Here is an 18,955-nt window from a genome sequence, read left to right on the forward strand (position 1 = left end):
CCGCTAATAGTGTACTTCCGTTGATGACTCGACGAAGGCCTTTAAGGGATTAACATCAGCTATGCGAACTGTTGTCGGCGTCGACAGGCTCGGAATTCTTGGGCACGCTGGTCACGGTGCTGGTGCACGACTTCCCAGGAAGTCGACGAGAGGAGGTGCTGGCCGTGACATGCGGCCTTACCAAGTGTGCTCGCAGATCTACTTCCCCCTGCTTCCGGGGCAACATAATAATCTCTTCGCTTGACTCCCAGTTCACGGGCCCTTAACTGGTGCTCGTCGAAAATGTGTGCCTACAGTAGAAGATAACGGTCAATGGCGAGGCAATGACAATTGCTCAAATACCCGCGATACTAAAGGACAAGCAAGGTAAGGAGAGTCCGGTCTTTATTAATTCATAAACACTAATCATCGCTAGCTATCCTATCAATGTCGAGGAATGCCGCTTGCCGTGTGCCACAATAACTACCCTGCGACCTGAATGTGACGTTTGTTCGTGAAGAACGCACCTCTTGCGAGGAATGCTCCTTCTGCAAAGATTGCTCCTCCTGCGGGGAATCCTCCAGCGATGTGCTGTTTGAGGTTCCTGGTTGCGTTCTTTTCTCTTCAACTCGTCTAAGGTGGTGAATGGTAGAACGAGGAGAGAGTGAGGAATTTTTCCGTTCCAGTTTGGTCGTAGTTAGCCCTGAGGAACTGGTCTGAGACTCTCTCTTCTTCATCGTATTTGAAGGGGTGGATGGAGAGTCTCTTGTTGCCTGCTCCCTACTCAAGCATTATACGTAGAAACGGGCCCCGTTTCCACTTTTGGTCCAATTATATTTTTGGACCTCTAGTTACCAGGTTTATCATTCTTAGAAACGGGGCCCGTTTCTACTTTTTGCGCATTTCTGAAAACAATACGAACAAACACGAAACGCGCCCCGTTTCCAGTACGCCAATACACGTACCCCTGTCCAATCCCTGTAGGGATGAATTAAGTAGCATGTGTCAACCAGTCAAGTGTCAATGGCCCCTGGCCTTCATATATGTATCCTTGTCCTCTGAAGTGCAATGCGTGCCCGAGTCGCGTAAAGGGGACTTGAAGAACTGCATTTGTAGATATGTTCGTCTCTCAATTGAAATTACTCAGCGCCACCTATGCTCACAGCTGTATAGAAGGCTTCTGGTGCCGAGTTCGACTGAATTCAGAGTCATACCTTCGATGCGAAGCGGGAGAACCAGGGGCTTTGGTGGGATGATCTACGTTATCTCCCCTCCGGGGACAGAGAAAACTGCGTCGATCCATTGCCGTTTTTGGTTTGATGGAAACCCCTGTCGAAGAGCTCATTGACGACTTGTTTGACCGGCTGCGGCCACAACAGCCCCGTCGTAGGGGTCGAGTCTTCAAGAAGGGCGGATATGAGCACACGTCGGATAGGTGCCTAAGTGTAGGCAGCTGATCAGGTCGTGGCGGGGACACATGGGTATCGGACCTTCGGTGGCGCTTGATCAACGGACAAATGTAGAGGTGAGCAACCCTAAAGCCAAGAGAGCGGTTATTCAGCTGGGCGGGTCACATACTGGTGTGAGAGGGGGCAAGATGCAATTGTCTTGAAGGAGGATTCAAGAAATCGTAGTGGGGTAGTGAGGGAAGAAACCGTCGACTAACAGCAACTGCGGTCAGATTAGATCATTAGTCGTGGTACTCCGTATCTTGCCTCAGTTTGAGGCGACACGGAAGTTGCACCAGTGAGTACCTAAAAGCGTGTCGCTTGCCCCGCACACCCTGTCAGCACCAAATCATAGTAAGACAAACCCGTCCGCTCCGCACAGATCGCTTATCTATTCGCCCTTTTGCGGCCGCATTGCAGTTGTTGGTTGTAACCGAGCTTCTTGTCTTACTCGATATGGAGACCTATATATGAGTTGCTTGTCTGCCGGCAGCAGCCAAGGCAGATAAAACTGTCAGTATGCAGTGTCTTCCCGGCTAACGTTGCCGGAAATGCATTGACCCATTGCTGCCTGATGCCCAAACCTGCAGCAATACCAAAACAGCCATGCAATTCGCCATTCAGACTGCATGTGCCTTGGTTGGGCTGAGGTGGCTTACTGGTGGGTTGCTCGGGCGCCCGATCGGCCATGCTACGTTTGAGGGAGGCCCGAGCGGTGGCCAGTGAATCCTACGGAGTAGTGAGGGCTGGACCGCCGAAATGGGTTCTGGTCAAAACAGCGCGTCCGAGATTGCTGGAAAAAACTGATCTGCTCAATGTGGCTTTCAAAGGTCATGGCGGTGGAGAACGCAGCCAGAAAAATACCGTAACAACTCAGTAAATTCGGGCACATAGCGTGCCCCATAAAAGCACATATGGCCAATTATATCAGGAGGTTGTGACGTTTTTGCGGTTAATAGTGGAAATGTGCACTTAAAATAGAGACGCTAAGTGCCCGAATTTACCAAGTAGATACGGTAATGAGGGGCAGTCTCGGCAGTTGCTTTCCTTAACGTGATACGATACGGAATACAGAGGAGCCTTTCAAAAGTCTCTGCTCACGCTAAGGACACTAGCGTCACGGGAAAGAGCAGGGTCCCACCCAAAATGTATAGTAGGATTCCCAATGTACCTACCGCTGTGTCCGACTTTCCTTGTATTCATTTCCTCCTTCCAACTCAATGATTTTTTTAATATGATGAGGGATGCGCTCAATCCAAGCCTGAATAGCTTCCTGCGGAAGCTCCTTCCAAGCTGCTTTCCAAGCTTTGACTGCCTCATGCCTTGACTTTGGGGCTCCTTTCCTTGTAGTCCGTCTCTTTATCCATGGCCAAGCCGGCTCAATAGGATTGAGGTCCGGGGAATTCCCACACCATAGCAGCCGGCTGATGCTATTCGCATCATAACATTGTTGCTGTATATAGTGGCTGTGAGCAGGAGCCTTATCTTCTTGGACCAAAGTGCCCGGGCGGTCCTTGGTACATTCCAAAGCAAAAGGAAACATCTTAGGGATCAGGATTGTCTTCTGATAGCGATACCAGTCAATACCGCCCTTGGACCCTCTCGTCAGCTTTCCGGACTTCTTATTCCATCGCCAGATTGGCTTCGGGCCGGGTAGTTGATGTAGATGTAATCGTCGTATTCCATTTGAAATTTCCCACTCTTCTCGCATAACAGCTTCAAGATCCTCATTCATTTTATTAATGATTTTTTCGGCTTCCTTCTTTTCGGCAGCAGTCTCTGGACCCCAACAGTGGCAGGGGCCCTTCTTATCATAGGAAAAGGCGCCCCAGAACATAAATTCAGATGCATCTTTCCATCGCTCCCGGATACAACTTCGAACAAATGCCTCATCGGCTTTTCGCCATACGCGATAGCTTCCTCGTCGATGGAGCAGGATAACAGAGGTCTCGTCAGACCAAATGACATTCTTCCAGTCCTCTAGGGTCCAGTGCTGGTGTTCAAGACACCAAGCCAGACGTGCCTCCCTCATCTTCTTCGTCAATCCAGGTTTCCTCGTTGGCTTTGTCTTTCGGAATCCAGCTTTCTTCAGTATTCGCCATACAGTGACGGCCGAGATCTCGATCCCATCGCTGCTCAGTTCGCCCGCAATATCAGCACACGTCTTTTCCCTGCCAAATCGATCGCGGCGAACCTTGGCGATGATCTCTATTCGTGCCTCGTCCGTCTGCTTCTTGGGACGCCCGGAGCGGTGCGCATCACGAAGGAATTCGTCATGGAGGGTCATCGGTCGGTGGTTGGGATCGAATCCGCGGGAAATAGCGCGTGCGTAGATGTCATTGATTGTACGGGGCGAAAGACCTGTTATCTCTGCAACTTCAGCTGTTGTTTTCCCGCCCGATGGGCTCTTGAAGACGACCACAAGAGCCCGGGTTGCAATATCGGTATTTTGACGCATTTTGGCGGTCAAGATGAGGGGAAAACAGGAAAAGTGAAAGAGGGGTGAGGTACCTAAGAATTTGGCTGGGTACATTCGCTTTCGGCACGATCCCTGTTTGTGGCTGACCTTAGCGTCCACGCGAGCAGAGACTTTTGAAAGGCTCCTCTGTACACAAGGGTAGGAAGGATGCTACCGAGCTATTCCCTTCTTGATTTTTTCTGAGCCAAGACTTCAGTGGGTCAACGCCTTTCCTATCTGGAATTTATCTGAGACCAGTCTTGACCCCTCCAAACCCCCAGCCGCGGCCCGGTTTCCAAAGGGGCTTCGAGAAGCTGGGATAGGGACTGCCCATTTTGTGCAAATCTCAATCTCGCCTCTATGAAATCGAAACCGTTCTGGGCTGAAGAGGGTGACGGGATGGGGGAGGGCGCTAACATATGCCGACAGATTACACTGGGCGCATTTTTCTGAAGCAGCCTGGCTGTGACTCTCAACAGCGGGCCCAGCAGTAGCGTCGACAACTTGGTGGACACACAGATGATGATTGAAGCCACCAGCAAGAGACGGAGCCCGGCGCGTCACCAATCAGACACACGGGTATTGATACTCTCGCGGGCGCTGGAGGCAAAGGCGGTGGGTCGGATTGGCCTCGAGGTATGTCCGTGTGTTTCCTGTTGTCAAGTCTTTCGGATCCCGTGTCAGCAAGTGCTTGGTCAAGCGAGACCGACGACTCGTGAATGCCAGTGCGCGAGCCAGGGCCGGAGTCAGCCCAGCTAGACCACTAAGGCGTTAGCATGAGGCACGGCACAGCAAGGCATGGTAAGGCATGGCCGAGCATGATGGACTTTGGGAGCAAGGCACGAGGCATAAGAGACGGTGCAGGTCCTGTGCCTTGTCCTGGTCTCGGCGAGTCCATCCCAGCCGTTTCAAAGCGGCGTTTCAGCAGACAAAGCTCTATCATCTCCGTCCAAAGCGGGGCAAGATTCGGATCCCAATCCCACTCTCGGCCATCTCAGGCCAAGTCCAGGGCCAAGTCAGAGTCGCTCATCAATGACCCATAGGCCAGGTCGGCTAGAGACGTTGTTTGGGCTGTGATGCTCATTGCCTTGCCCTGCTATTTTTCCCTGGCCTTGTCCAGCCCGCTCGTCTCAGCGCCTTTCCAGGGCCCACCCAGTTTCCACGCCAGGTGCCCAGTGGAGGACCCCAGTGGAAGACCCTTCTGTGGCCACCCCCACCCTCCACCCCTTCCTCCCGTCCAGTGCTTGGACCTTGTGGTCCGGTCTTGTCCTTCTACCTTTCCTTACCCTTTTACCTATCTCTGGCGTCCCACTCCTACTCGCTCGTCCATCTCCTTCTTATTTGAACCTTCCCGCTGCCGTCACTACCAGCAAGGAGCCGTTTTCGCTTTGGGGATTTGGTGCGATCGTGTTAACTGGCGGCCGCTAAGAGTGGAGGAGGATCAGTGGCGACAAGTTGACGACGGAGCGAGATGAAGCGACAAAATTTTACTTGTAAGTGTTGCTGAGGACGAGCGGCAACAAGGAAGGAACCAACGTTGGAAGGAGAGCACCACGGCCTTTTACTACCAACAAGATGGGCACAATTATGAATCTGGATGCTGCACCGTTCTCCCAACTCACGCTGAAGCTTATTCCTTGTCCCCCTCCCAAGGAAGGCCTATGGGGGAAAGGCTGTTGCGACATAGACGGCAGAAACGGGATTTGTATGCGACGACGGTCGAGATTCCTCTCCTCGGCACACCCTGACGTCATTACCTAGCTAGCAATGACATCGGCATGTCACTATGGTCATCGCAGCGAGATAAAGAGGTGCAAGGTGACACCACCACATTTCAACGGAAGGGATAACAAGGCGAGCATCCATCACGACAGCTGCAAGCCGCGAGGGTGATCCGGCCCCGATCCTGCCTGCACGTACCATCTGTAGGCACCGCTAACGAATCTCAGCTTCAGGTGGATGGCTGCAGTTGCAACTTGCAACTGCAGAGCCCGAGCGCTACATGCTTAGATACAAGTGCTTACTGTGCACGCGGGACAAGAGGGGGTCCCACAACGATAGCAGTAACGGCAGCACTACTGGCGGAAGATCTGCAATGCCTTGAGGAACGAAAGGTCTATCTATGCCCCGTCTATGCCCCGTCTATCTATGTGCCCCGTCTATCTATGTGCCCCGTCTATCTATGTGCCCCGTCTATCTATGTGCCCCGTCTATGCCCCGTCTATCTATGCCCCGCCTCGCGCCCCACCCGCCCCTCACCCTCAAAACCACAAAGTCCGTCGTGATTGGTCGTCGGTGCCTTTTTTTCCTTCTTGCCCGTGAGCTTCTTCATCCCCTTCTCCTCACGTCACCTAACGCAAGTCGCCTTGACTCTTCAGAATCGTCGTCAAACCAGCGCAACGCCTCCTGGATGGTCCTGTCGCTCAGTTCCTCCAGTCTCGCCTCCGCGGCGGTCATTTCTTCGGGGACCCTGTTACCCACCAGGTCTCTCTCGCGCACCTTGGACACGAGCATGATGCCGTCCAGCGTCGGGCAACGCGACAGCTGCACGTACAGGCTGTACGGGTCGCACTGCGAGGGGACGACTCGTCCGTCGACGTTTGTCGTCCGCGTCCCTCGCAGCTCCAGAGCTACGCGCTCGAGCGTTCTGCCCTGCACCTTGTAGTCTGTACATGCAAAAGTCGCCGCACAGGGCAAGCCCTTTCGGGTAACGTCATTCTGTTGCCACGGCCGTTTCCGCTGGCATTGTATCTTAACGCTCATGGGCGCCAACAGGATCGTGCCCTGCGGCATCCCGACGAAGTGGAAGTCTTTTGTCGTTTCCGACTCCAGAATTATCCCCGCCGGCGGCCCGAAGTGGACCGTCATGTCGGCCGAGATTCGATGGCCCGGGTACGCCTTGTCGAGGATGACCTCCAGCCCCGTGTAAGTGGCGCCGTTGACCAGTTTTAGCCCCTGGTGTGTATTATGGTTCACGACGACCGGCATTCCAGGCACGAACATGAAGACGGCCGGCACCGGTATCGCACTGTCGTCGCCCTGGTTCAGAATCATGATGGCTTCTTCCTCGGTCGGCAGGCCGTCCTTCCACTTGTGCTCGGATATGAAGATTCGCAACATCGACCGCTGCTGGATCTGGAACGACAAGGTCGCCTCCATGTTCAGGTTCCACCGATTCCTATTCAGCGGCGTCACCACGGTGATGCCCGTCTCCCACGGGATCCGCCTGTCCTCCCGGTAGCACCTTGAGTTGAGGAGGTCCAGATCCGTCCGGTCCTGCACGCCCGATCGGATTCGCTTCAACAGCCTCTGCAGTACCGGATCCCCGGCGGCGCGCATTTGTTCGTCCAGCATGACGACGGTCGTGAATTTTTTCCACAACGCGTGCGCCTTGTCATGCTGGTGCCGTTGCTCGGCCCTATATGAGTTGTCTTCGTCCCACGACACGGCCACGCTGGGTAGCAGGATCGATCTCTCTTGGACCGGGCGGAACTGGCGGAAGTCTCCGCAAAAGAGAATGATGGGGATCCCCCCGAAATCTTGCTGCGATCCGCGGAGCCGGCAGATCTGCTCGTTCACCGCGTGCAGCGTCCGCGCACCGAGCATGCTCACCTCATCAATGACTAGCAGGTCCTTGTCCTGCCAGTCCATTCGCGACTGACCGTGGACGAATCTTTCCGCCCGTTTCGGCAGCCGGACGCCGTCCAAGTCTTTCGTCATGTCCGCGCCTGTCCCAGGGTCCTTCGAGAACCCGCATGCAGAGTGGATCGTGATGCCATTGATGCGTGCTGCGGCCGTCCCTGACGTCGCCGTGATCAGCAGACGATTCGAAAGGCCCTTCTTAGCGAAAAGCTCCACAAGTGCCTCGATGACTCGCGACTTGCCAGTCCCACCTTCGCCGCCGATGAACTGGCAGAGCTGACCGATGTCGCCGTTCTCAGCACGATTTATCAGGTCGAGCTGGCGACATATTATCAGGAAAGCGATCGCCTGTCTCTTGTTCAATCTCAATCGTGCTACCAAAACCTTGCCAGCCTCGAGGAAAGAGGTTGATGGGCCGAACTGGACTTCCACCCTCGGATCTGCGTCGTCTACCGTCTCGTCCAAGTCTGCCGCCGTCATTTGAATGTCCCCGTCCCCGAAACCGGTGAGCGCGCTCCGCGCCGCTGCACTGCGATCAGTTCCATGGGCCGCCGCCACATTTTGTATGCCCTGGATCATTTTCACCCTCTCTTTGGAGGCACATATCTGCTGTGACTTTATGGCCTTGACCTGATCCTGCGGCGGTACTGCGGCCCCGGAAAACACCCGCCCTGACGTGGTTATCCGTCTTTCACCCCGTTCGGGTGTTATGGTGGCCTGGAGTTCGGCCGTCGAGCATAGCGCTGATTGCTGGAAGCGGCAGAGCTGCTGCGTCATTGCTGTGAGCTCCCGCGATCCCGCCGTGATCTGGTTCGCACCGACCGCGCTTCTGACAACATCGATAAGACGCGTTGCGTTTCCAACGTTATCGGACTGGTACGCCGATGCGGCCTCTTCATCCGCCTGGCCGGCTCCCGCCTCCTCAAGATATCCGCCCGTGGGGTCGCCGTCGCCGGATGAGGATGCCCATTGCTTAGCGTCCCGTTTTGCGTCTTCGGCGGACCGCCGAAGCAGTTGCACGTTATCGACGAGGCATGAGATTCTAGGATGCAGCGCCTCTCGTGCCCGCGCCCATATGTCGTTGATGTCGTCTCGTTCTTCCCCCAAGAAGGACTCCCACGGCACAAACAGGGCAAGGTGCTGCACGGCTGCTCTTCAGTATGGGAGTTAGTCTCTTCAAACCCCTTTCGGTCGAGTCGTCCCCGGACATACCTACGATGGCACGACCCTTCGTCGTCTTGGCCAAAATCTTTGCTAAGGTAGCCGTCAAAGCAGACGACGGCATGTTTTCCCGGCCGTCTCAGCACCTGCACCCATTGTCTTCCAGGCGTCCAATCGCTCTCGAATGGCACCTCTCCCCAGGCACCTGAGCTTTCGTCCGTGCCAACGCGTTTGAGCCAGACAAGCGAAACATAGTCATATAGGCACAGACCTCGCAGGACATCTCCACGATGACGATACGCCTCAGCGAAGCTAATTCTCTGGCCTGCTTCTTCCACGACGATCGAGTCGTCCACCAAACCGTCCGCGACCGCGATGCCGCTCTCTTGCCGGAGATGCCGCCACAGTCGGAAGACATGCCAGTAAAGCAGAGATACGTTCAAGTACGCCCAAGCGCTACTGTTCGTGAACTCGCTCGGGTATCCTAGAAGATGGGCGACGACCTCGACTTGCGACAGAGGCCGCTCGGTGAATATACGATTCGCCACTCTCATTAAGAACTGTCGCGTCCTGTTTTTGGTACCGTCGTCGCCCACGGCGTCGCCGCCAACATCCGCCCCATCGGTCGGCAATCCACCTGCTGAGAGGACAGGCAACAGTTCTGCGGCCGCAGCGACGCGCTTCCACGTCGGGTCCTCTACTTTGGTCGCGTAGTTCGTGACGTAATAGACGAGAGCCATGGTTTTCCGCTGCGTCGCTATGAAGGAGATGTCGTGGTTGTGGCGAAGCCCCACGGCGATGGCCTTGTTCCACCGATTAACCATGTTGTGCGTCCTGCGAATCTGCAGCACGCCGTCTGGCGTGAATGCAGTTTTGTCGACCAATCTCCATGGCGCCTTGAACCGACAGAGGTCGCCCTTCCCTCTCTTCTTGCCCAGGGAGTACTTGACGCAGGTCGGACTGTGGGTATGGATCTGTGTCGCGCCGGCACAGAAGTTGGCTTCCTCGTCAAATGCAGCCGAGAACTGCTCGGTGTTGTCCAGCAGCGAGGAAATATCGGACGTCACCGACCGCTCCGCTTGCACGACGCAGAACCCTTCCTGGTCAAGATCCTGCCTAGCATGTCAGCCCAGCCCCGTTTGCCCACCAGAAGTCCTGGATGGCCAACAGCACGCATTGAGCATTACTTTACCTCAGAGAAAACACTATCGACGTATTGGACGATGCGCTCACGATACGCCGCCTGATCCTCCCCGTGGATGTCGGCAAGCACGGAACTCAGATGCGCGTTTCTATGCAACTATAGCAGCCCGTGAACGTGAAGCGCCCCTCGTTCATTGGTTTCCACAGCACCATAGTACTGGCTGATACGCCCGAAAACTGACTCTTCTCCTACTTTCACGTAATGCTCGAAAAACAACGTCATCTCCCGGTGGAAGAATATAGCCGAACTCATGGGGTCTGAGATGGACAGCCGCATACGTTTAAACGACATGTCAAGGCTTCGCAGGAAAGCCTCGGCTGCCTCAGGATCGCGTGAGCGATACGCTGCCAGTCGGAGCTTCACCGGGTTCGTAATGTCGTTTGGGTCAGAAACCTATAAAGCATCAGAATCAGAAACCTATAAAGCAGATAACAGGAAGGACATCATCAGCTGCTCTATCACATGTTCCTTATCCGCCGTCTGTGTCTGGCCAGGGATTAGAACTCGATGCTTCTGTTCTGCTTGTAGCTTGTGCGTTGCGTCATCACTGAGCAAGCGTGTTCTACATGATGATGGATCCGTTACGGTCAATTCGATCAAATAGATAGGGATCAATACAGTGATGATGATGTTGATGATTACTTCTGCCGGTCATCCGGATCGGCCGGAAGAGGGGTTTTCATACCCCCCTTCTGACTAAGGTCAGGATATCAATCTATCCGAGGTTTCGTCATACAGGGTCATCATCCAACACCTTCCGTAACATGGGCTGCCGGTGGCCGTACAGCGACAGGCTCCTGAGCAGCTCCTTTACGCCATCGTCGGTCGTCCTGCCTGAGCTCTCCAGCTCGACCCTCGCCGACGCTAACCTTTCTGCGGTCAGCGAGCGCACAATGCGCTCTACCTTGCGGAAATTCTTCCTCGTCACGCTCAGCATGCTGACGCGACGGTTCCTCGACCGCACACCCATGTTGAAGACAAGAAATGCAAAGACGTGGTGCATCGCGAATCGGCCACCATGGCGCCGGAGCACGATGTCGGCCCACGTCCGAAGATTCAAGCTTCGCGAGTACACGAGATCTCGCAGAGCCGCCTCTGCCTCTATAGTCCTACCTCGCAAGTTGGCGGCCTTTCCCGCTTCGAGAATGGCCTCTTCAGCCAATCTTGGTCCTCCGACGCCAAACGGCAACAAGGTCGGGAACGTCTTCGCGAAGAACGAGGCATCAAACGAGTCGGCGAATTCGTCCCCACGAGAAACATGAATGTACGGCTCAGAGTCGTCATCAGCATGCCCCTGCCGCCTTTCAGCCGAGCATCCAACCCATGTTCTCGGGCCCATATGCCCGGTCTCAGCACCTTCACCGACAGCGTCGCAAGCAAACCGCAATTTCTCGACGTCCGCTACATCCGGCGGCCCGTCCAGCGGAAACATTCCAGAACAGGTGACCTCATTGATCGATTTCGTGGCCTGGTCAGCCTCAGCTCCAGCTTCACAGCGAGACTCCTTTGCCTCGTCCGTCACTGGTCCTCCAGTCTCGCATGCTGCCGCGTCTTCTCCCTGATTGAGCAGAGCCAGAATTTCCTCGATCTCCACCGAATCGTCTTCGTCCATGGCGCGCTCCGAGGGCGGCATGACTTGCGCCGTTCGTGTCTTTTCCCACGCCGACGGCTCGTTCCGCTCCATGCGATCGTACACCAACGACGGCACCCCACGTGGCGGGGCTCCCCAACTCTCCATCTCCGCCGCGTCGATTTCGATCTCAGCATAGTGTGGATTGTTCTTCTTCAGCCAGACAAGGGCCCTCTCAACGACTCGCCGCCTCACCGATAGGAGGCTTGAAAGATCGCTCGGTCCCGGTTTCTCCGCGCCTTGCCACGAGACGTGGATCTCGTCCATGACTTGCAAAAGCGGATGGGGGAGCACTTTTGCGGCCAGCTCCTGCACGTTGTTCGGGAACACCGTGATGTGGCCTTTGACGTGCCTCGGATACCTCAGAGTCTGCCTTTTGCCACCCGGAATGCTGTACCTTGTGACAAATTCATAACACGAATTCAGCGCGATGAGCTTCTCCTCAACCGGCGTGAGGCCCTTCAGCTCTTCGGGAAACATATGCTCACACCCAATACGTCTGTGAAGCTGGGCCGCAGGCGACAGAACACCCCGCCTCAAGCAACGAGCGCACTCCGCACATGCCGAGAAGGTCTCGCCCACGGGAAAGCAGCTTCGACATGAAAATGGCGAACGGTTGTCCTTTTCGACGCAGCTCGACATCCATTGGTCCCATGCCACATCTCTCAACTCTTTTTTCGTGCGCTTACGGTAGCACAGCATGCAAGTCCGTATTGGCAAAGTGTCCGCATCGTGGAACTCCTTGTAGAAGGCTCGCACGGTCGACACCTTTCTCTCATGTGGTATTGGCGTACACCACATCTGATCATTGGACAGATTCTCCTTCACGGCAAATTCGTCCTCCAAGAAGCGCAACACGCTCGCCAGGTCTTCGGCCTGCAACTCCGGTCTTCTCTGCCTTCGGATTCGAGCTCGGATCTGTTTCCTCGGAGGCGTACCGCGCCTCTCATCATCTCCATCCCGCCTCTCCTTGGGCAAAAAGTGTCGATGAAAGAGCGGAAGATCAGGATCCGCGGCCTCCGGCACACCACGTTCTCTGGGTAACAAAGACCTTTGAAGCTGACTCGGTGGCTGATGTTGTGCGGAACCTCCACCGTTGGCCGCATCATGAGACTTCCGTGCTCTGCTTGACCGCAAACCGCCCCGCAGACGTCTTCTGGGCAACGACCTTGCAATTGCTTCCGCATGCTGCCTCCATGCGGTATCTTCAACCGCAGACTCCTTGGGCAGAATCTGTCGGAACGTTGATGCTGCATTCGCCAGTGAATCGTATGTTGACAAACGTCCCAGCCTCCTGCCCCTTGCGCTGGGCTCCTTTTCGGCAGCTGCTACCACATCTACGCCGCCTCCGGTCGTCTCATCTCCCTGCCCTCTCTCCCACACACTTACATCATTACCCTCTTGTCCGTTCCCAGCTGAAAACGAGCAGGCTCCCACGTGAGCAACCGCCTCATGTGGTTTCGCCGCTCGACTATCCATCCTGCTACTGCCTTCTCGACATCGATGACTCCAGGCGACCGGTAGATCACAAGGCTTCCGCGCCGGAATCTCTTTAGTTGCACGATTTCGCTTCTGGATGATGATTATGCTTCTTAATACGACATTGGTTCCTGCGGTATCCAAGCGATCCGCTAATAGTCCCCTTAACCACCTACAACCCTGCCTGTATGCGTCCATTGTCACAGTCTCGGCCAGTCCATGCATACAATTCGTCGCTATTCCAACCCTGCGCTCTCCTCCGCGTCCCTCCGTAATTTTGAGGAGACGGTCGCATCGTTGCCTTTTCGCGCACACACACCGCTGCTGCCAATAATAGGTAACTCGGGAGCCATTACGTCACCCTCCATCTCAACACGGGAACAATAGAACAGCCTAAGTTTGCCTCTCGTTTTGGTACAATGCCCCGAAACTTCATCGCACCCGTTACCCTCCAAGGAAATAGCTAGAAGTTGGCTAAGAGCATACTGTATCAGAAGGAATTGTCGTTTGTAAAATAGAATGCCCACCTCTCCAAAAGATGAAAAAGTTGGACGCTCTCTCTTTCCCGCTGGCCAGCATCAGCAGTGGCACTCGATGTCTCCAAAGGACGGGGACAGGTATGCCTTTTCAGCCACTTTACCCGCCCTTGCGAATACAAATCTTCTTGTGAACTTTCTAGTCAGCCTTCTGGTGCTCTTTCCCACAGTATCCAACAACTTTATACCGACCACATCTCTTGATCCCTTCTGTTGCCCCACATACTTTGCACGGCAAAATTTCCATACAAGTACTCCGCCTTCGGTGCGGATCCTCTTGAACAATTCCAGCCATTATATCCTGGATTTCCTGCCGTATCCGCGTCTCACATCCCCCTTTCCCACACACGGGACTGACCCAGATGCCAACGAAAGGATCCTCCGCCACGTGAAGCCAAGACATGGGGCTTTGCAAGATTCATTGCAAGTAACCCACAGTTTTCGCAAAATGGGTTTAAAGCGGCACGACACGCCGCTTCATGCTCCTTCATGAAAGGCTGCACTGCAGTCATAAACAGATTGTTATACCCGGTGTTTTGCCCAAGGCTCTTGGCCAATGCTGTAAAAGCACCTTGAAAACCGCCATAGCCATCTTCGTTCCTCAAGGCTCTATGCGCAAGCCGCGACCGGCTTGCCTCTCCTGTATTGGCTTTGAAATCTGACAAGGATACTGTAGACGCCATGCCTGGCTCGTATTGGCCAACTGCAACCAGGGGTCTGACGCCGCTGACCAGGGATTGCCGATGTTTTTGGAGCACCATTTGAGAATTGCACCTCGTTTTGCGTCTTTGATCGGGCATAAAATGCCAACATGTAATTGCAAAAAGATATTTCCTTATGTTTAAAATACCTTGCAGCTTTCTCTATCGAATGATGTAGTTTTCAGTTCGAGAAGAGCTGTGGTGGATTTTTCGCGTAATTAAACATGTCATTTCCAATGCTCTCAAAATTTCGCTAAGTTTCTCACGACACACATCCAACCCACGCCGCACTTACACCACTGATGTACGGTCGAGCTGCTGCAAGGGCAAAAGAGACACAGGAGGCAGCTGAAGCTGTTGAGCTGGAAGAATATCACCGAAGCCTCATTACGTCAGAGGAGCTTGAGATCATTGAGAATGCAAGGCGGCGATGGAATCAAGCTAATGATGACACACGAAGCTTCTATTATTCAACATTCTCAAAGCCAACGCTGGATGCTATTCCAGAGGTTGCTGTGTGGTTGCAAAGCCGGGCTACAATTACATGTGCCTCCCCTACAAACTTTCATCTTTGCGTTTTTGGCGTAGAAAGTCCAAAGTCGCGGAGACCCTTGGTCCGCCGTCCGTTATGTTTGCGGCATGAATATCCATAACAGACTAGTAGCGTCTCCGCCTTTCGGTGACCGCAATGGGCATGGTTCGTTCCATATTCAGAGTTAAAATCTCACAGCACGGGTGTTCGGCCCGCTCAAGTCTGGCAGATTGATCCTCTCTTATTCTGTACCACGAGGTCGCACCCCCGAGCGGTCGGCTGTATGGATATGCAATCTTGCAGCCGGTGCCTTTCATGATCAAAAGTAGAGAGGAAGTGTCAGCGGGCTTTGGCAGCTTTCCCAACGTCTCCTCGTATAGAGACCCCGCACATCTGTCCAGAGGCATTCAAATTATGCGGACCAGCTGCGAACCAAGTTGCAGTTAAACCACGAAAAGTACGGTTCGACGGTCAGTGGCTTACCAAGGGGTTAGAAACTGGAAGTTGAGGTGACGGATGAACGTGTGGGGCGGGCCAGGTGACGTATCATCCCTACAACAGACTATGTACCCTAAACGAGAACGAGAACGAGAACGACGAAGTTGTGGATGTCGGCTCTTGACATCGGGGAAGTAAGTACCGACCTACTAACCCTTGTCCCGCACCACTTGAAGGCGCCTCGTATAGACCGTTTCGGGGCCGCAGGGGGTTTGATGTAACTATCCTTCGACTCCAGCAAGACACACTCCATAATTACTCCTAAGGAACCACATTCACCCCAGTGGACAAGGGTTGATGCGGCCGACACACCGTAGCAGCAGATTAGTTTGCCCTTATCTGGGGAGCGAATGCCCTATCGCAATAGAAAGGGGATCACTCGGGCTCGGGGTCCGCAGGATTCGGCTGAGCTGCAATTTCGCTCCGAATCAGGGAAGTCGGCATTGGACACCTACAATACGACCCCGATTTACCCCTCTCGAGTGCGCCTTGCACGGAGGTGCCTCTGCGGTCTCGAGGACTTTTCATGTTACAAATGCCCGAGGCTCGCTAAGGAGAACATGAGGATCTCCAGTCGACGGGCCCATGCTGAGAAGGGTATCCGGATTGAAGTCACCCAGTTTGGGGCGACTGATGATGCCGTCGACAACACCGTCAACCACATCGCATTGGGCCACAGCTTCGGCGGCGGGAACGGGGTACAGTGACGCGTCGACGTGGTTGGCTGCACCAACAGGGAGGTTATGGATACCGAGCTGGGTGGTCCATGTCTGGAGAAGGGCAGTCCACCAGGGCGGCGCTCCAATGAGCATGCCATCAAAATCATCGCGGAAGAGCCGTGCATCCTTCAGGCCCTGGCGGCCACCGGTCGAACAACCCGAGTAGTATGCGTACTGGATACTTGCGTCATAGAATAATTCCATCATCCGCTTGGCTGCCTATGAGATACGATGACATCTGATGTTGAGGGCAGCTAATACACCGTGTGTCGACTTTCGACTACTCCTGGGGCTGCACCCCCTTGTCCGAACGGTTGCTCGCTTCCGGGACTTCGACTAGCTTTGCACCATATGTGTACATCTCTTCCATGCCGAGCTCGTTATCGTACCATGCTCGTTAATTGAGACCGGGCAGCAGGCCTGGAGGGGGGTGGCACGTACAGTCATGAAGATGAACCCCTGCTCCATGACATCCGGGGACGGCATCGACAGCCATTTAATGCCAACAACGTCATCTTTACAGGAATTCAAAATTTCGAGCATGTTTTCATCCCTGCTATAATAGTCGAAGACACGGACCTGTCCTAGGCGACCAAGGCGACTGTATGGGCGGAACTTGGCGTTTTCACGTTGGCCAGATCCATTTGCACTGCCATGGAACGGATCATACGCTGCCGATTTCTCAAGGGCCCTTTTATCGTCAAGGACAGGACGTACGGATACATTCAGGCCATGAGCCTGAAAAAAGACGTAGACAGCCATTCAGGACGGCGGGTAAGGACTTGGCTCCCACTTTGGTGTTGTGGGCGTAGGCATGTGAGCGGAAGATACCGAAATGGCCATCTAGACAGATATATTAATATTATGGACCCTGGCAACAAATAATGGTCCAAACGAACCCTTTTCCCATAATTTCAGGGTTGGCAAGGGCTCGTCCGACCTTTTGGTAGAGTGGAAGGGTGCTGATATCCATGGCCGGGCAGTTCTCAGTCAGGTTACCAACGCCAGGGGCAAAGTACAGGTTGTACGTCAGGGTGACCCGGCTGCCCTCGGTTATCTCCTTGACCTCCCTCGGCAATCACTGTAGAAGGCACCCCAACAAATGGCATTGGTCTTCATCTTGGACGAGCTCCAGTCAAAAATGGTTTCGTGACCTGCGTGGCGGACGATGAGCTGGCCACCTTCATGACGGCATGGGTCAGAAGGGGGCTTGTTAGCCGGTTCTGTAGTTGATTCTGCTTCTCCTTATATGACTTCGTGACGGTCAGGCTCCACCAGCTTCCACAGTTCAAGTCCAGTTCAGGTCGCTCAGGATTTAGTCATTGCCATTGAAGCCATCGTAGATGAGGTCGTCACCGCCCTTGGAATGGTATGGGGTTGCTTGGGCGTTTGACTAGGCAAAGGCTACTCCGGGGGCGAAATCTCACAAGGAAGTCAATATGAGGAAGACATAGATTAGGATTATCTTGAATGGAATTACAAAGATATTTCCAGTCACTGAAGTAACCTCAAGGGGATGGGCATATCAGCTTGGGTAGGGACGACATTGGGGGTGTGGTTATTGATTTTCGAGGCAACCTCACCGCCAGGCTCGATAACGATTATGTGACAGTGCCGGGCCCGTTGTAGCTTGTGACTCTGGGTTGTTGGTTTGTTTGGGTTGGTTCTGGCGGGACGTGTTCAACTGCGAATGTTGACATACTGCCTTGCACTCTTAGCCACGTTGGTTACTACTAACCGCTTATCTGCGCCGAGTGCTTTTATTATCCGGGAAGAGCCTGAAGTCATTTATCAGCGATTGCCTGTAATCGGCAATCGGCCCCGACGTGTCGTTTGGAGCGTTTCTTCTCTGCCTTGAGTCACAGTGACAACATCTTACTCTCCCCTCTCTAAATTCAACATCACTTGTCAGAAGGAGATGTTCATCACCCAGACCTACTACCTGGCACACAAGGCGCGGGTCAAACTCTCCTCCGAGGCTGCCCGTGCAGACCACGACCTCCGCCTCCTCGTCAGCCACGCCAACCTTCTTGACTCCCTGATGCTTGAGCTCGCCGACACCGAGCGTGAGCAGGTGAGCAGGTTCAACCAGTCCATGCGTGGCGCCACTCACCACGAGGAGGAGAAGGTCGAAAAGCACGACCGTCACATCCGGACGACGACGACGACGATATCGGAGAGGACGACCTGAGGAAGACTACGCGCGGCTCGTCTGCACTACATCACGCTCCAACTCCCCGCCCGAGCTAGTTGAGCATTGTTGCTTGACCGACAGAAGCCTCCTGGCAAGGGGTGCTGTGCGTGCCTTCTGTGGGCACGGCCTGCGATGACAGTGGCATGAGACAACCCTTCGGCCGAGATGGACTGTCTCAGTCGTGTGATGTCACACCACGCCACGGCCGCCTCGCTGCGTGTCTTTTCCAGGTTGCCCGCTGTTCGTTGAGTAGATGAGCTGAGGCCGCAGATGAGCACAGAATTGACGGATGGAGCCTCCTTCCTATTGGCTCCAGGCGTACACATCCTGATGATAGAAGCACATGGTGAATCTCGCGACACGAGAAATGCTTGGAGTACGCGACCCCGAACTAGGAGTAAACCGGAGTGGGTTGAACCCGCCAATCTCCACGACGGCAGCATGAGAGTGGTGGTTTGCTGGATGAAAATAGCTCCGTGATGAATAGCTACTTCTGGCACGTCAATTTTAGGCTGTTATTGTCAGACAGTACGGGTATTCGGTCCATTAGCGTCGGGTCTGTTGATTCTCTGTTCTCTCCTTTTTTTTTCTTTCTTTTTTTTTGTATCTCGGGACGTGTGTCTGCCCCTGAGATATCTCACGTATCCACATGCAATCTCAGGACCCATGCTCTGCACGTGACCACCCTTCTGTTCAACAGGCATCCCAGGGAAATCTAACATTCAGCTACAGTTTACGTAGATGGTCTGCAGTTTGCTAGACTCCACAGCATCC

The 18,955-nt window shown here is 54.2% G+C and overlaps 5 protein-coding genes across 5 annotated transcripts; 1 reads left to right on the plus strand and 4 right to left on the minus strand.

Annotated features, from left to right (window-relative positions):
* Window positions 1–2,013: 2,013 nt before the first annotated feature.
* Window positions 2,014–2,493, minus strand: BGZ61DRAFT_463713 (uncharacterized protein). The gene has a single exon (XM_046247432.1). It carries the CDS (start codon window positions 2,329–2,331, stop codon window positions 2,119–2,121), a length of 213 nt encoding a protein of 70 aa, XP_046096440.1. The 5' UTR covers window positions 2,332–2,493; the 3' UTR covers window positions 2,014–2,118.
* Window positions 2,494–11,621: 9,128 nt separating this feature from the next.
* On the minus strand, window positions 11,622–13,001 carry BGZ61DRAFT_432557 (uncharacterized protein; the record flags this gene model as incomplete). Its single annotated transcript, XM_046243885.1, has 4 exons — window positions 11,622–11,981; window positions 12,013–12,143; window positions 12,212–12,610; window positions 12,920–13,001. Coding segments are annotated over 4 exons (972 nt in total), but the record flags the coding sequence as incomplete, so codon positions are not given.
* Window positions 13,002–13,847: 846 nt separating this feature from the next.
* BGZ61DRAFT_463736 (uncharacterized protein) lies at window positions 13,848–14,218 on the minus strand. Its single transcript, XM_046247433.1, has one exon. The coding sequence runs from the start codon at window positions 14,047–14,049 to the stop codon at window positions 13,864–13,866; it is 186 nt and encodes a 61-aa protein (XP_046096442.1). The 5' UTR covers window positions 14,050–14,218; the 3' UTR covers window positions 13,848–13,863.
* Window positions 14,219–15,792: 1,574 nt separating this feature from the next.
* Window positions 15,793–16,749, minus strand: BGZ61DRAFT_539632 (tannase and feruloyl esterase-domain-containing protein; the record flags this gene model as incomplete). Its single annotated transcript, XM_046254813.1, has 2 exons — window positions 15,793–16,206; window positions 16,429–16,749. 2 exons carry the CDS (start codon window positions 16,747–16,749, stop codon window positions 15,793–15,795), a joined length of 735 nt encoding a protein of 244 aa, XP_046096443.1.
* Window positions 16,750–17,505: 756 nt separating this feature from the next.
* Window positions 17,506–18,178, plus strand: BGZ61DRAFT_593629 (uncharacterized protein; the record flags this gene model as incomplete). The annotated part of the gene is made up of 2 exons (XM_046256802.1): window positions 17,506–18,061; window positions 18,110–18,178. The coding sequence occupies exons 1-2, from the start codon at window positions 17,906–17,908 to the stop codon at window positions 18,176–18,178; spliced, it is 225 nt and encodes a 74-aa protein (XP_046096444.1). The 5' UTR covers window positions 17,506–17,905.
* Between the last annotated feature and the right edge of the window lie 777 nt (window positions 18,179–18,955).

The sequence above is a fragment of the Ilyonectria robusta genome, assembly GCF_021365365.1.
Source record: "Ilyonectria robusta strain PMI_751 chromosome Unknown BGZ61scaffold_35, whole genome shotgun sequence".
In the NCBI taxonomy this organism is placed as follows: domain Eukaryota; kingdom Fungi; phylum Ascomycota; class Sordariomycetes; order Hypocreales; family Nectriaceae; genus Ilyonectria; species Ilyonectria robusta.